Source organism: Meriones unguiculatus, chromosome 17 (genome assembly GCF_030254825.1).
Source record: "Meriones unguiculatus strain TT.TT164.6M chromosome 17, Bangor_MerUng_6.1, whole genome shotgun sequence".
Lineage (NCBI taxonomy): Eukaryota > Metazoa > Chordata > Mammalia > Rodentia > Muridae > Meriones > Meriones unguiculatus.
In genome coordinates, this window is record NC_083364.1 from 32820306 (window position 1) to 32837419 (window position 17114).

Here is a 17114-nt window from a genome sequence, read left to right on the forward strand (position 1 = left end):
CATATGAGGTTGGAGGAGGCAGCACTAGTTGTCCCATCAGGATCAGTATTGGGTTCCCACCTTAAAGTACAAGGCAACTCAGTACCTCATACAGTACCTGTCTAACTTTGCCAGCTACATGTGTGGCACACACCTGTAATCCCATCACTAGCAAGGAGGAGGAAAGAGGAGAGAGAAGATTCAGGAATTTGAGCCAGCCTGGGCTACCCAGACTCATCCCAAACAAAATCACACAGAAACCAAATAACTATGGAGATTTAACAACATTTTCCCATAAGCACCTACTCTGTTGAGAAGGATCTGTGGTGCAAGGCCACTTACATTTTTGTTTTAACCTAGAAGAGGGTTGGGTGGGAGGAGGTCAAAATGAGGTTTCTCTGCAGACTCTAATCCCAACACTCTGACATCAACAGTGCCAAGACCTGAAAAAGCAACATCATCCCGAGGACTGGGCCCTGGTTTCTTTTCCTGTTGCTGTGGTAAAATATTCCTCAGGAACCCACAGGAGAAAGAGCTGACAGTTGGGGTTAGCCATCGTGGTGGGGAAGTCACAGAATCGGGAGCTTGGGAAGTCATGTTGTGTCCTCAGTCAAGAGTCGAGCAAAGCCCACAGCTGCTTAGCTCCCTTTCCACGCATCATATTGGCCAGACTGGACCAGGAAGTGGTGCCACCCACAATGGATTTCCCACCTCAGTTAATGCCACTGAGATGAAGTCCCACCACCACGCCCGGAGAGGCCCATGTACAAACATGGGCTCACACAACACAGGGAAACTGGGCAGGCTATGTATGTTAACAAAGCACTGGTCACTCTTCAAGGGGGGTCACAACTGTGAGGAGGCAGATCCCTTAGTTCACATACAACTCCATCCAGCTAATAAATTTTCATGGCAAAATGAACTTTTAGAAAGTACATTGTCATCAGCCTTTCACTGGGAAAATCATCTCCTCCCCATCACCCCAGGAGAGGCTAAATTAACTACGCCCTCATCAACTGTTCTACATCTGAAGAGAGAAACCCACTGGGATGGGGAAAGCAGCATCAGGAAACCGCTCTGATCTACTCAGTGCCAGGAGCCCAGTTGACTTTTAAATCAATCAATTACCCGGGGCCCACCTTCTAACTTTCAAAAAGAAGGAAACAGGGCATGAGATGAGGTCTCATACAAAAGACCATTCAATACATAAAACCACAGCATCAAAGAAATGCCCGTCCTGAAGACTGCCAGGAAGCATCAAGTGACAGGACTGTGCTAGCCTGGGGCTCCTAGGACAGCAAACCTGCTCTGTCCTCCACTTTGCCTACTACTCCTCACTTCTGCTTGGCCCTGAATGTTTGTCACTAGCCCAGGTTGTCCATCATCTACCACTACAGAGCAAAGGAATGAAGAAGCCACATAGCCTGCTTGAGTAGCCTCTAGTGCTGGCCTGAACACGAGACTTCAGAACACTGATCAGCTACTCAGCTGCAAAGTAGGGATGGTAAATAGCCAGGATCAAATGGATCACTGGTTTTAAAGTGTCAGAAACAATGGGGGAAGTGTTCCCTGATTTCTTCTTCTTCTTCTTCTTCATCTTCATCATCATCATCATCATCATCACTGTTGTCCAGTCTTGAATAAATCACTATCCACCATCTCCATCAATACAGTGATGTGGTAGATAAATCTCAGGACCACCAGCACTAATTCACTGCTTCATAGCTCTTTCCATCCTGCTACCTTGCTAAATCCTCGGGACTCCTGAGTTCCCAGATCACCAACGCTTCTCCCCAAGACGCAGACCAGCCTTATGGAGCTCCCACTTTTCTAACCACAAAGAGAACCCAGCCAGCCTTCCTTGTCCCAGATTTGGATTGTTTGAAGATCAAAATACCCATCCGAGTTATGAGAAGGGCTCAGGTGTAAAAGGACTCACTTCAGAAGAAAGAGACCAGAGGAGAAGATGGGGAAGAGTCACAAAGACCAAAGCAAACATGACAGACCAAAATATATTCTGCCCACGAGGTTTGCTTCTGAGCAAGCACCCTTCCTCGAACAGCTACTAACAGAACTTCAAACTACAAGGAGGCTTTGTAGCAGAGAAAATGTCCCCAAGCAAGAGCCTTCCCAAAATGACTTCAAAGCCGGGCAGCCTTCAGGGCGGGGGGTGGGATGGGGGGTGGAACACCTTGTTCAGTATCATCTATTGCACAACATTCTGCTAATCTCCACTCTATCCAAAAGTGCAGTTGGGCCTCAAGATAATGGAGTCCCTCTACGTGGCCACCAGTTTCCCCGACTGTAAAATGGAGGAGGGAGGGAATCCAGCCACCCAATTCTCAAGTTTCCTTAGAATACTAAATAGTATGATTCTTTCAGTGTCTCCCACTTCGCATGGGAAAGATTCCTTTAGTTTTGTTTTTGCAAAAAGGTTAAGAAAAACGGTATAATGGGGCTAAAGAAATAGCTACACCTATGGAGGAATAGGGGTTCAATTCCCAGCACCCACGTGGCTGCTCACAACTGCCTCTAACTTCAGCCACAGGAGATCTGGTGCCTTCTTTTGGTTTCTAGAACATACAGCATGGTATACAGACATACACAGAGGCAAAATAACCCATACACACAGAGAAATAAATAGATAAAAGGAAAGAAGGTATAAACTCAGTCTTAGTTTGATAAATGCCGTGACCAAATGCAACCTGGACAGGAAGGGATTTGTTTCAGCCTAGAAGCTATGGTCCATCATGGAGGGAAGCGAAGGCAAGAAGTGAAGCAGAGGCCATGGACGAATGCTACTCACTGATAGTTCCTCAGGCCTCACTCAGCCAGCCTTTCCATACAGCCCAGAACCACCTGCCCAGCATGGCACCACCTCCAGTGGGCTGCACCCTCCTACATTAACAGGTCTCACTGATTAAGAGGTCTACAGGCCAATCTAATGCAGACATTTTCTCAACCTTGGTTCCTTCTCCGAGACAACCCTGGCTTGAGTTGACAAAAAAACAAAACAAAACAAAACAAAAAAACTAAGTAGCACAATGTCTTTGTTTTCTGCCTGAAACTAGACTTCTTAGGTTCAAATCCCTATTCCATCAAGTAGCTCAATGATGTCTGGCATTACTGCTTTTTGCTTCTGAGTTCTCCTCAGCAAAAACAAGTTACTATTACATTCCTCAAAACGTGATTAATATTGATCTGGTTAACAAAGGCCACTTAGAATTGTGCCTGGGACACAGTAAACATTATTTAATGTGGTTATTATTATTTCCAATGCAACACAACTAGATTTTCAATCTAAAAATAAAAGTAGCAGGGTAGCAAGCTAGAACAGGTGAACAGGCATGCGTGTGTGTGTGTGCGCACACACACACACACACACACACGAAACATGAGGTCATGATTCTGTATCAACATAACCAAATGCTCTTGAATGAACTATGGCCCCTCTCTGGTCATCTCCACAGCAGACAGCACAAGGACTCCCTAATGAATTCAGACCCTTTAACGGGATAAGCTAAGAGTTCCCTGTTGTCTGACTTTCAAACCCCACTGCACTTCTTTAAAATTTTTACTTTGCCCTTAATATTCTAAAAGATGAGTATTTCTCATTAAAAACTCCCAACATTCCAATGCTATCAACCTTGGGTCTTGAAGCAGTGGCTCTGGAAGTGTGGTCCCCAAAGCAGCAGCTGCCTTAGCCAGATGTGTAGAACTGCAAATTCAAGACCTACAGCATCAATACCTAAAGCATCAGACACTGGGAGTGAAGCCAGGGATCCCTGCTAGAAGCAGGAGACTAACACACACTCAAGCCCTGAACCACCTGGCAGCCAAACACTGGAAAAAGGTGGGCTTGTTTCACTGCCCCCCACTACACACATATAGTCCTTGACTGACAATGAGGGCTGGGCGCCATTGTTCCCTCACTATTCAATCAGTCCAGGGCCTTCAGGGCACCAGCTTGGCTCTATGTCAATGGTTCTCAACCTGTGGGTCTCAAGCCCTACTGGGGTCAAGTACCTGATATCTTGCAAATCGGACACTTTTACATCATGATTCACAGCAGTACCAAAATTACAGTTCTGTGGTAGCGATGGGGGTAATTTAACGGTTGGGGATCACCACAACATGAGGAGCTGTATTAAAGGGTCGAAGCATTCGGGGGTGGAGGGGGGGGCACAGCATTAGGAAGGTTGAGGAGCTGCTCTCGATGGACCCTGCCTCTCACAACAAGGATGCCAGCCCCTCCTGCACCGTCTGCCAGTAGGGCTGTGCTGCTCAAAATCAGCCACAGCCTGCCTGAAAGCAGGCTGCGCACACCAAGGGCACAGTTGCCGGAACAAACTGTTGAGTTTCCTTTATTAATCACGACGCAAGCCGCACGCGCAGCTGCTATTAGGAACAGCTGCAGCTGCTCCAAGGGTGTTCTTGAAGCAGCCTAGAGAAGCGCTTAAAACTTGAATGAGGATCTAGGCGGTGGCATGTGGAGACCCACACACAGGCTTTGGGCTTCAGGCTGCCTCCGACCTCAGCCTTTCCCCGGGATCCTGGAGCCTGCTTCCTTCCACGCTCCAAGACAGGCTGGGACAGAGGTGGCATCTAGGCGACCTGGTGTTCTTCAAAGGACAGGAGTCTGATGCTCCCCTCCCCCTAGCCGCTGTCTGTGACCTTCAGCAAGGTGGTGGCATTCCCCCAGTCATCCTTTCTTCCTGCTTCACAGGGTTATGGTAAGCCAGGTGGAGGAGGAGAACCTGCATGTGAAGCTATTTTGTCAATTCAGGAGGACTAGTCCAAAATAAATAAATAAATAAATAAATAAATAAATAAGGCTTACTGTCATCCCCTGAACAGCGCAGTTCACAAATCAACCCAGGATTTATTTATTTTTTCTAGCCCTAGGGTTATCAGAAGTGAAATCAGAGACAAGAGGGACTACAAAAGGCCTCTCTGCCATCTGTTACCCTGCTGGGCAAGTTAGTACAAGCCTGTAATCCTGACCACTAGGGACACTGATGCCACAGATTCACAGGCAGGCTGGGCTACACAGTGAGTTCAAGTCTCGCCTGGGCTACACAGCAAGCTCCCATCTCCAGAATAATAACAATAATAAGCAAGCAATCATAAAGGCTTTGCAATCTAACTTTTTATGTTCCCTTCGTCTCTATCCCTCTTGCTAAATGTCAGGAGCAAGAGCTTTGCTCAAGGGTGGCCCCACCTGGAAAGCCTCTACCTACGGAAAATGAAGCGAGATTTTCTGTAATTTAAGTAGCCCTGAAAGATGCTTGCAACCGTACCCCTTTTCACACCTGCTGTTCTGTTCACCAGCCTCCACCTGGGCTTCAAGCAGCTGGCTCCCTCTTGCACTTTAAGTAAATCTATTTCAAGAAAGCCTTCTCCATCCCTTGCACTCCACCGGACCATCTTCCCCTCACTGTGATGGGCTATGAGTCCCGTTTTCCTCGTGCACACATCTCCGCTCATTTACAAGTTTAATCACAGTATCTGTCCTCTAGAGAACGGAAGCCTTGGAGATGGCCTTGCTGTTCATATTCACAACTCAGCCGCTCTTACCCAGTAATTGCATGACAGCGGCTCTGCCTGCATAAGGTTGGCACACCAACCATGAATTAATGAATGAATGCCTAGCACCATTCACTGTGTGTATGTGGCTGCCATTCAAACCCTAGTTAGAAGAAACAAAAACACAAATACAATCTAGACCAACTCCCACTCTGGGCTTCATTTAATTCGCAGTAGTAATCAAGTCTTCTGTGAGGGAGAAAAATATAAAAAAAAAAGAAAAGAAACAAACTGAGAAACAGTTCGTTACACCTGTTTGTTTACAGTAGTCCTGTCTCTTGTCTTGTGCCGAGGGAATTCACCGAAAGGCACTAAGAAGTATGAAAAACAGCTCTTCCCAGGAGACAGGACCTCATGGAATGGCATAATTATGAACTGTCCTTAACTGATAGCTCAGCTGACAAGTACTTACCCCTGCAAACAATGGCACAGGCCTTAAGAAGAAGCTGGGCGGGGCCAAGCAATCAGGAAAATGTATGACCACAAGGGTTTTAAATGACACATCACTCTCTCGCCTAACCTGTCTCCAACATATCCTCAGCTCAGGAGGAAAACAAAAAGCCCTCAGGTGAATGACAGTTGTAATGTTGGCCAGGTCTGAGAAGATAGAGTTGTCCCAGAAGCCTGTGGGAGATGTCTGAGAATAAAAAGCCCTGTATAAGTTATTTACTCTATCCTGCAACAAGAGACATTCCTATCTGGATTGAGCCCTGCCCCACAACTGAGCCTGTAACTCTGAATCTTGTCCAACGACCTCCCGGTGCCCCCATGCATAAATGGGGTTATAGCTGCCTATACAATTTCTCACAAAGGCCCAGCCTAACCCCATTATACAATATGAGAATAAGGACTAGAGTCTATAAAACATTTTGTTCACTGTGCAAAGATAAATTATTATTGACTGTATATACTCCATTTATAACAAAGAATTGTTGTAATTGGAGTCCCAGAGGGGGCATCCAACCATTTGGAGGATGAATGATAAGCCTTCTGAACACCTTCTTGGGAAAGATGACTAGTGCAAAGCCCCAGCACAGACAGGGGCCAGTTCAGGAGCCTCATTAGATGACGATGCCTAAGAAGAAAAACCAAGGGCCATAACAAAGGTCCCATGCCCATGAGTTCACAAAACACTGCTTGCTCCTCTTGGCAAGCAGTCCCCAGCAGTCGCACTGGGCATTTCTTATGCTGCCCTTGGGAACATCTTAAGGAAGGCAGAAATGTCTTATGTAGAGAAGATACCTATATAACTCTACCATAAAAGAAAGACCAAGCTTCCATGGCTTAACAGATTAGAAAATCATGCAACAATTTTGGAAACGAATCATTTCCCTTTTTGAAGATTTTATTTTATCTTTTTATGTGTATATGCTCTGTCTACACATATACATGTGCACTGCACGCATGCCTCATACCTGACAGCAGAAGAGGGTGTTGGACCTCTGGAACTAGAGTTACAGACAGTGCTGGACTGCCATGCAGGTGCTGGAAACCAAGCCCGGGACTTTTGTAAGAGCAGCCAGTGCTCTTAACCACTGAACCATTTGTTCAGTCCAAAGGGCTCATAAAAAGAGCGTAAAATAATAAAGACTAACTCAAGTAATCCTACATTTAGTGAGCGCCTACTGTGTACACATTTTTTTACTGAGTGCTAGAAAAATACATCATCAACAACACAAGAAAAGAATTTGCTAAGGGAGCTGCTTCTTGACTTCAAACATGTGAGTGACAGGGATTACACCAGGGTCATTAAGCTCATGGGCAAGTTGCTTTAGTCATCTCAATGGCCCAACTTCTTCTGCAATACATGTGACATTGTACTATGAAATGAAAATGCCGAGGCTGCAGAGATGGCTCCGTGGTTTAGAGCATGAACTGCTTTGCCAAAGGACCTAGGTTCAATTCCCAGCACCCACAGGGCAGCCCACAGCTGTCTGTAACTCCAGTTCTAAGGTATCTGGCACCCTCACAAGGATATACATGCAAGCAAAATACCAATGAACATACAAAATAAATTTAAAAAGAAAAAAGAAAAAGAAAAGTGCTCGTGATTGCTACTAGCAACGAAAACAGAAGTGCTACTTACTAATAATACTATATAGTCACCTATATTTACAGTGGCAGGAAATGCTTTGTCTCAGTTAGAGGTTAATAGAAATAAAGACATCCTTTCTTCCCATTCAAGTTCACAGACTCCCCATTAATTGTTTCCATGGAGCCAGGTTAGGAAGCCAATAAAGAAAGCAACCCAAGGAAAAGAAAGTAAGAAACATGAGTCTTCTGTATGGAACGTACAAAATGGCACAGGAGATGATGCACTGAAAGGTGATAATGCCCTCACGGGCACGCATGCCAGGGGTCCGTCACCCTCAATTAGTAAATCACAGAGTCAGCTCTAAATTGAGTATAGCATCTTCTCTTAGAATAAGATGGATAACGATGTAATAAGAGTAAGAGTTAAAGATCGTCAGGGCCTCTCTTTCAATGTGTGGCAGATGATACCGTATTGACGGACTTGTGAAAAACAGCATACATCCTGTTGGATCTCTGTTACACAAAACTGTATTCACGTAAGTACCTACAGGTGGAAGCATGGTATAAACACAGACGCGTAGTAAAATGTGTGTGGAGGTATTATTAGTGATTAGCACGCCGAGTGCTTTGACTCCTTTTGTGTTTCCAGTCATGGAAAATGGGCAGGAAGTCCGATGGAGGAGGCGAGGAGACACAGGGTCACAAAGGCACCACAGACAAAAACTCCCCAATGGCCTTCTTTTGTGTTACGCAAAAGAGTTCGGATTCAGATCTCTAAATGCAGTCAAACACAGGAAGCAGGCACAGTTATTAACCCAATCTGGCATGTTCTAAGACAGTCAGAAACTGAGACTCAGTTTCCAAAAATGACTTGCCAAAAATCACACAGCAAGAATCTAGAAGCCTTGATGGAGAATCTGGGTCTCCTAGCCCAGCAGAGTAGAGAATATGGTCCTTGCTGAAATCAAAGGCTGTGCACTGGATTTCAGCTACATTGCCTATTTGCTGATAGTGAACTTGGGAGTAAACTTGGGGCAGGTCTCTAAGGCTCTTCCACTCACTGGGCTCAGCAGTGTGGACCTAGTCTCCAAAGACAGCCAAAGAGAATGCGTTTAGGGACAGCTCTAGTAGACAGAGAACGCACAGCCTGTAAGGCAGACGGCAGACAGACAGAAGTGCTGAACGCCCACTTTGGAGATCTCTGGGGATTCTGAATCAATAGATGTGAAATGGGACCAGGAAGTCTGAATTTTTCTAAAGCTCCCCAGGAGAAGTGAAAGGGCTTCACATTCAATGGCAAGTTTTCAGGTTGACAAGAGGGACTCTGACAGGCTGTGAGAACACAAAAGAGGCTTAGCCCAACAGGGAGCAGTACAGTGTCCAAGGATGGCACTAGCGCCACAAGACCCAGGACTCACAGCAGCTCCAACACTCTTCCCCTGAGGACGAAGGGCACTCTGCTGAGAACCAACTGAAATCACCTTAGAATTATAAGGGAATAGCAGCACACTAGTAAATACGACTCTAAGGAGGCTCCCAAGCGGGGGGGGGGGGGGGGTGGTGGAGACAAGGCAACATTTGCAATAAACATTGCTGTGTAAACTGGCGTTCGTAGATCAGAAAGTCACCACTTCCAAATGGCCTACACTCAGAAGCTGTAAAAACTGCCTAGAAATCTGGTAGGTCCAGGAGCACTCAGAAGTACTCTGAAGGGAACAGATGGTATTTATTGGGCTGATTGGGGACAGCCGGTTTCTTAGAATGAGTGTACATGAAGGGGTGGGAGGATGGGTGGGGTCAAAACAGACCCAGGTGAATTTCCCAAAGTTTTTGATCCCTAATTTATTCTCAGATTCCTGCTGAAGCAAACAGTACTTGCTGGGTGAGGGGTGTGCAGGGAAGAGGAACAGAAAGCAAGACAGCAACCGATGGACAAATTGCACACACAAACACACACACACACACACACACACACACACACGCACCCCTTCCTCTTAAGGACAAAGCAGTCTAGTAAGCGGACTATTCCCCAGGATGTAGCTGCTTCTAGTTATCTGAGCAAAGAGCGATGGCAGGGTGAAAGGGGCGCAAGCTTTTGCATCGAGAACCCCTGGGTCTAACATATCGGCAAAAAGCAGCTGGTCAAAACTAAAGCTCCATGTGATTCGGTGTAAGAAGTCGACCTCTTCACACCTCAGCCTACCATCTTTAAGATGGCATCTGCTTTATCTTCAAAAGGACGTGACACATCCTCAAGGATGTCAGATTACAGGGCCGAGAGATTTAGGTAAAGGGAGCTAACTTCACAGCAGGCCCGCACGACAAGGTTCACAAATACACGCTGAGTGATGGAATTAACCATGTTCTCTTCGGCCACAGCCACCATCCTCGGGGCTAGCGCAAACCGTCCTCCATACGTCTTCCTGAATTGATGTTGTGGGAGTTACTCCGGGCGAACTTCACTGGGTTCTCTAATATAGACCGTTTCTTCAAACAAGTCATGAAATCATGTTACGCCGCTTCTCCAGTTAGCAAAGTGAATCTTACATGCAGATAACACGCTGGAAGGATGCATTCCTGTTATCCATGTCTAAAAGATTAGAAAAGAAAACTAATACCGCACAGCCAGCAAGGGGCAGAGCGGGGCTGCAGCTACAGTTTCTACGACAGCCACTGTGATTTCTTTTTTTTTTCCCCAATCAGGAATTCAAATAGGTGATCTTGCCTCGGAATAAAATACTTGAACTCCGGGTGCTTCCGCAATCACCACAGAGGCTGCTTGCATTAGGTGAAGACTCTCGGCTCAAAACAGAAGCAAAAATCCCGAAACGAGTGATTTCTGAAAGCAAACTTTTCCCTTCCCTGAGTCCCATGCTTCTAGAACTGTTAATGGACTCAAGTAGGAGAGGAACTCATCTTCAGAGCAACTACAACCTACTAGCCACTCAACTGTGCTTCTTCATCCTGTTCACTTTCGGCATCTTCACCTGCCAAGTGGGAACGCAGCCCCCGCTCCAAAAAGACCTGTGGGGCTCCTGCCCTGAGAAGGTGGTCAGCAATGACAGCTACTCTTCTGACCAGGCCATGGCATCTAGCCCTCGTCTGTGGGTAACTACCTGTCTCCCGATGCCTTCTCTGTCTCCTAAACAACCCCTCTTCTCCACACGCGCTCCACAGAGACACCACCAACCAGCCTCCATCCAACCTCACTAGGGAATGAAGATAACAAAAGATCCAGCAGAGATAGCATGCAAATACCAAATATTACTAAAACATTAATGAACTCTGGCAATGTCTCTGAATTTGGATAAATGGTGTTGATTACGTACTGCCAGCCTCCCGACACAGTCCAGTCCCTCAAATATTAACTAGATAATATCGGCAATCATTCTCCTAAAAGAACAAGGTGGAGAGAGAGAGAAGCGAGTCGTGGTTCCAGCCAGCACCTGGCCTCCAAAGAAACCGGAATCTCTGCACAAAGAACAGATCCCAGAGTCTCGAATGATTCCGCAGTGGGCTCGGCCTGTGCAGATCCATGCTTTGACAGGACAGTGGGTGTCCTGACACTGAAGGGTCACTAACTGATCAAGATGTCTGCTTCCTTCACTCATCTGCAGAACTCCCCCCTCCAAACCAGATGAAATGAAAAGGTGGGGAGCTACGAGGGCCTCAACCCGAGCTAAGGACCCTGTAACACAGGAGCTTGGCTGGCCGTCCTACTATCCACATTTCCATTAAAGAGGATTGGACAGACGCCTCTGCCACTTCATCCCGACTGAGAGGATAATGTTTTCTAAAGCTGCTGACAATCCTCAGGTGAGGTTCAGACAGAGGCAGAACAAAGCCAAGAGAACTAACCCCCAACAACTCCCTGAAAATGAGGAGACCTGATATCGCCCAAGTGGCACCTTAACAAGCTTGGGGTCATCAAGACACCTCATCTGCATATTCATGAACGACTCCAGACCACAGCAAGTGAAATAGAGTGTACAAAAAGAGATTTGGTTTCTTAAGCCAAGCGAAAATCTGCTTTAGAAAAAGTAAATCCACACGGGGACCCTTGCTGTCACCAAACCTTCACTTGTCTACAACAGCCAGGGCCTCATTAAAGGAAACCAGGGGATTGGAAAATGAATGCAGCACCACACACAGGCAAGCTCATTTCGCCATCTGCCTGGTTGTATCCAGAGGGGCAAAGGGCTTAGCTGACACTCCTGAGCTCCCTCTCTCTCTCTCCTGCAGGTAGAAATGCCAAAGTCCCAGGGTGGGGGTGGGGTGAATCCCTTCCAAGGTCAAGAGACTGAAAAGGAACAGAAGCAAATCTTGTTTACCTGTCAGCACAGTGCCACTGGTGACATTAAACACATGCATAAATTATGCGCCCTGGGATAACTTACCCTTGGTATATGGCTTTAGACCTGACTAATTCACTGTATGGAAGAAGTTCCCACTGAGCCAGGCATTTGCAATTACCCTTCCCCATCACCTCCCACTTTCTGATCCATGACTATCCTCACTACCTCTAGAGACAGACAAGGGGGGGGGGGGGGTATGGTAACATAATGGCAGGCAGTGGTTAGCTATGGCAAAGAGAAAGGCCATGATTAAGCAACTTAAATAACTGTCTTGAGCTTTCTGTGTGCCCTCCCACCCCAGTCTTCCTGACAACTACTGATCAGGTTTTGAGATGTGGGGGTTCTGTAAGGGCTTTCAACCTCCTTTCTGAACGTTGACTCCCACCACATGCTGGATTAACATAACAGATCAGTTAAACACTTGAACAATCAAACGTCCCAATAAAGACCTTTTCAGCCACATTCACCCCCTGGAATACACTTGTGGGATGACCTGCAAAGGGAAAACATAACCCCGAGTTCAACACGGCCCGTTCAGTTCGCCTAATTCTTCGTAGTACCGGTGGACCACATTCAATCTGTATCGCTTCGACTTGAAGCTGCGAGGAGCAATGAAATCTGAAGGGAGAAAATCCCCAAGGGAGAAACAGCAACAGTGGGCCGGCTGCAATCTCGTTAGATCGCAAGAGAATGCAAAGACTCTTGTCCTGTGGTCACAAAGCCTTTGCCAATCGCCTTTACCACACTATCTGAAAATTTTGACTGTGGAAACCTTTATAGAACACGGCTCCCCCAGTCCGGCCCTGCTGAACGTAAGGCACCGGGCCACCTCTGCTGCATGACAGCGTTACACTCGAGGCTCTCGGCAACGGATGCTCACTCTAAACTCAGTAGCAATAATCCCACCGCAGGGTGCCAGGGATAGGGTTGGCTCCGCCAGAACCCATCCTTTTTCTTTTACCTTTCCCGGCCGGTAGGTGAGGAACTGGGGGCCACGGTGGGGGAAATTTTTCTAACCCAGGGCTGCTCCGAGTGGGAAACTTGGGCACCTCCAGGCCAGCACTAGGACAATACACAAAGACGAGGGGACAGCGCTCCTCCGCGGCCAGAGCCCTGAGCCCGGTCATTTTCGAGCAAGGAATTAGGAATTCCCAGCTCAGCAACAATCCTAAATAAGCACCGGAAATGCTTCCGACCCCTTCCAAGGGAAGTCCATTTGCAAATCAAAGTTGCCGCAACTCCGGGCGCCCCGACTACTTCCGCAGGTTACTCTGGAACACCCAACAAGTTTGGCCACCCGGGGCTCGGCGTGACAGCGCCGCACCGCAGCCACGACAGAAGCAACTTGTCGCTCGGGCGCAAGTCGGCCTCCGCTCGCTGCCCGGGCTGCCCGGGCTTGCAGGGGACACGGTGTCATCCGGCCAGAGCCGCTTCGGGGGCTCCCCGTGCCTGGAGGCGTCTCCCGCAGTCGCCTCACCTGCCCGCCAGCCCCGCGGCCGAGGAACCAACAAAAGAGCGGGGCGATGGGCAAGGAGAGGGGCGCCCCGCGCCGAGGGCAGGCAGGGGCGGAGGGGGCGTTTGGGCTGGCGCTGGGGAGGAAAGGGGACCTCGCGGGAGGCGGGGGTGACACCCCGGGCCAGCGCCAGAGCGGGGACCAGAGCTCCCCATCGGCGCTCCATCTCACCCTCGCACACACGCCGCACACGCACACATCCACCGCCAACCCCCTCGCCTCACCCAGCATGGAAAAGATGAAATCCTTGGCAGTGTGGATCTCCAACGCTCTCTGGTCGTCGTATTCTCGCTGGTCGTGCCTGGTGAATTCCTGGATGAGTTTGTTCAGTTCCTCCACCCGAGCTCCAGACCTGAAATCCAGCTCCGGGAAGGCAGGCTTGTTGTTGCAGCCCAGGGAGGCTGCCTTGCTGGCGGTGGGAGCCGCCATCTTCATGCAAAACGCGCCGAGCGCCGGCTCCGCGGCGGCCGCGGCACCCACCCCCGCCCCCCACCCCGCCCCGGCCTCCCGGCGCGGCTGGGCAGCCCGGCCCGTGGGCGGGCTGGCTTCTGGGCGGGCCCCCGCGCCGCGCTGCGCTCCGGGCGGCCGCGCTCCTCCGCGGGAGGAGCCCGACTGCGGCGAGGTGCGCGTGTGGCCCCGGCACCCGGTCCTCGGGTCCCCCCCGCCCGCTGCGCTGCTGCGGGCCCCTCGCTCTCCCCGCCCACGAGCCCTGGCCGATATCGGCGGCGGCGGCGTCCGGGAGCCGACCGGAGCCTCCCCCGGGGCAAGGAAAGTGAAGTGGAAACAATGTGAAATTCACCAGCGCCGAAATCAACAAGCTGCCGGGCTCCGGTGTAAAGGAGCCAGCGCCAGCGTTCCCACTTAAAGGGACAGCGCACCCGGTGGGGAGGAAAAAATAAATGGCAGAGGTTCGCGCTCCCGGATCACTTGCCAGTCTCTACTCCGGCTGACGCGCGTGGTGTGGACGCTTTCTTTCTCCACCTCCACAGCCACCACCTCCTCCCCCCCCCCCCCTTTAGGGGCAGGGCTTGCCAAGCGCATCCAAGGAGAAAGGAGTCTTCCTACTCTGATCTTAGGGCGGTGTCCCAGGCGAGAACGTCTCTGTGGGCGCGTTTCCAATCTCCATCCCAAGAACTTCAGTACCTTGAGAAGGTGGAAAAAATACGAAATGTATCTTCTGTCCTTTTTTGCCTAGATTTTTTTTGCCAAGTATGGTAAAATTAGCGAATCAAAACGGGGTGCCCATCCTGCCTCGTATAGACACTCCCAATTAACCACTCAAGTGTCCTTACCTTTGCCCTAGCTAATTAGTTTTCCTGGGTAACAACTCATTCAACTTAACATAAATGTGCACTCTCCAGATTAATGAGAACCAACCTACTCTAGCGTATAGACAGGAATCAAAATGCGGATGTGGGGGAGGGAAAACAATGAATTGCCCAAGGGTTCAATGAAGATGGGAAAGGGAGAAAGTCTCCCAATTGGCTAAGACAATTTGAGCACTCACTGTTAGCCAGACCGGAATGACAGGATGTGGGTGGACAGGGATCAGCCAGAGGACTTGAACATCCCCGACTGAAACTAGGGCTTTCATGGCAAGGCTGGTGTAGTCCTCTTGACAGGATAGCAGATGTGATTTTAACGTTCATGTAATTCAAACACTTCAGATGGCCTGTTGACCCCTGGTGAGCCTGTCTGGGGGGTGGGGGGTGGCTTTTAATTTTCTTACCTGAGTTCATCACTGAAAACTCACATTATCTTGTAAGACTTGGAAAAGACATCCAGGTTCTGGCGCACTTTCCCATGTGCAAGAGGATAATACTAATTACATCGTCATAGGCTGCTTAAGGAATTATGTGAGATAAGACTGGATGACCAGCACTTAGCTATAAGGAATGACACTTTAAGTAGCCATTAGCTGTATCAGCTTCTCCTGGTGATAGAAACTTTCGAGTGTGTGTGTGTGTGTGTGTGTGTGTGGTGCGTAGTGTGTGTGTGAATGTTTCCCTGCATGTACGTGCATTGCATCCTTGCCTGGTGCCTGCAGAGGTCGCAAGAGGGCATCAGATTCCCTGGAAGTGGCTGCGGTCCAGATAAAGGTGAGCTTGCTCCAAGCATGCTAGGCCTGCTCCTCTACTACAAGAGCTGAGCCTTCTATCTCTCCAGCCCCTTCCGCGGGATCTTTACAAAACACAGATCTGGCCTCTGATAACTCCCCGGGAATTTCTCTCCCTCTTCGTTTTGTCTTCAGCCTTACTCCAAACCAAAGCCAACCCCATCCATCCTTCTTTGTTCTGACAGCTTCTCCTGGCTGCTTCCCACTCTTTTCCCCTACCACGGACTATCAACCTCTCCTTCCTTGAAACCCTGTTGCACTCTTATGGAAACCTGCACATAACACTGATGAATCCCTCGTGCTTTAGCATTATGTTTGCAAGTCCCACTTTGTGAGTTACCTGGCATACACCAAAGTCTGATCCACATACACACACAACACAGAGACAGAGTCTATATAAAATAAAGCCCTTTTTTTCTATCTTAATTTTCAAAACCAGGGGTGAATTGTTACTCCTCTCTTGTTTATGTCCACACACATACGTGTGTGTGTGTGTGTGTGTTTGCATCTTAGAAAGACATCATCAGCTTTCTAGAAGAAATCACTCTGATTGTGAGCTACCTTGGTAGTTTTGAATGACTGGGTCAATGAATAAGATCTCCATCATCTACACTTCTTTTTTTTGTCAGCCAGAGCAGAATTCTATGTATCATTGACCTTCAGTGAGCCTATTTATATTGAGAATGTTACTGAATGGTAAATAGCTTATTGAGCTGTGATACAATGGCACATCTATCTCTGAATTGCAAAAAAAAAAAAAAGAAAAAAAAAGAGAGAGAGAGAGAGAACGATAAGGAAGATATTTCCTCAACAGAGTCTTGAAAGATGTCTTGCCTTCTGTGTCCTAGAAGACTGAATATCTCCCTCACCTTTGCAGACAACTGTATCTAATAGCTAATGCCCCATCTAAGGTCATATTACTTTCCTTGACTTTTTTTTTTTAATAAGACAGGGTCTCACTATGCTACCCTGGCTGACTTTGAGCTCACTATGTAGTGAAGTAGGTATAGAACTCTCTGCGTAGACAAGACTGGCCTGGAGCTCAGAACCCTCCTGTCTCAGCCTCCTAAGTGCTGAAATTACAGGCACATATCAGCATGTCTAGCCATGTTTCAGGTTTAATATATGTGAATGAACAGACATCATCCCTCAAAGCACACAGGGCAGTGTCCGGTCTCTGTGCTTTCCAGCATCACTTAAGAGTTGTTTGAAATGGAGAGACTGCTTCTTGGGTCAAATTAAAAGCTGCTCCTTTCATTCCCTTTTCACTTCCTATTCAGTCGACAGGAAGTCAGAGAAGAAATGGGGCTGAAGAAGGTGAAGAGAAAGAACAATTTCTATCAGAGTCGTTAATATTTGAGCTTAACAATAATAAGTATGTGCAAAGGACTAAGGAGTCTACCATCTAAGTAAACACTCAAGCAGGCTTTCTTCACTTTCTCCTCCCACTTCAAAGCCACCAGAACTCCATGTTTACCACTGGGAAAGGGACCTTTTCCTTCTTCCTGATGTCATGAGCTTCTTGAGAAAG

General features: G+C 48.1%; 1 protein-coding gene across 2 annotated transcripts in view; it reads right to left on the reverse strand.

Moving 5' to 3' along the window:
- The window catches only part of Mb21d2 (Mab-21 domain containing 2), a 101390-nt gene extending 86946 nt beyond the window's left edge, over nt 1-14444 (reverse strand). Inside the window, exon 1 of one of the 2 annotated variants that reach the window (XM_021649249.2) lies at nt 13692-14444. In XM_021649249.2, the coding sequence (XP_021504924.1) occupies nt 13692-13902 (211 nt within the window). In that variant the 5' untranslated portion in view covers nt 13903-14444. Of the gene's footprint in view, nt 1-12915; nt 13171-13691 lie in introns of those variants that run through there. The other variant, XM_060370166.1, reaches the window with a different exon arrangement.
- Between the last annotated feature and the right edge of the window lie 2670 nt (nt 14445-17114).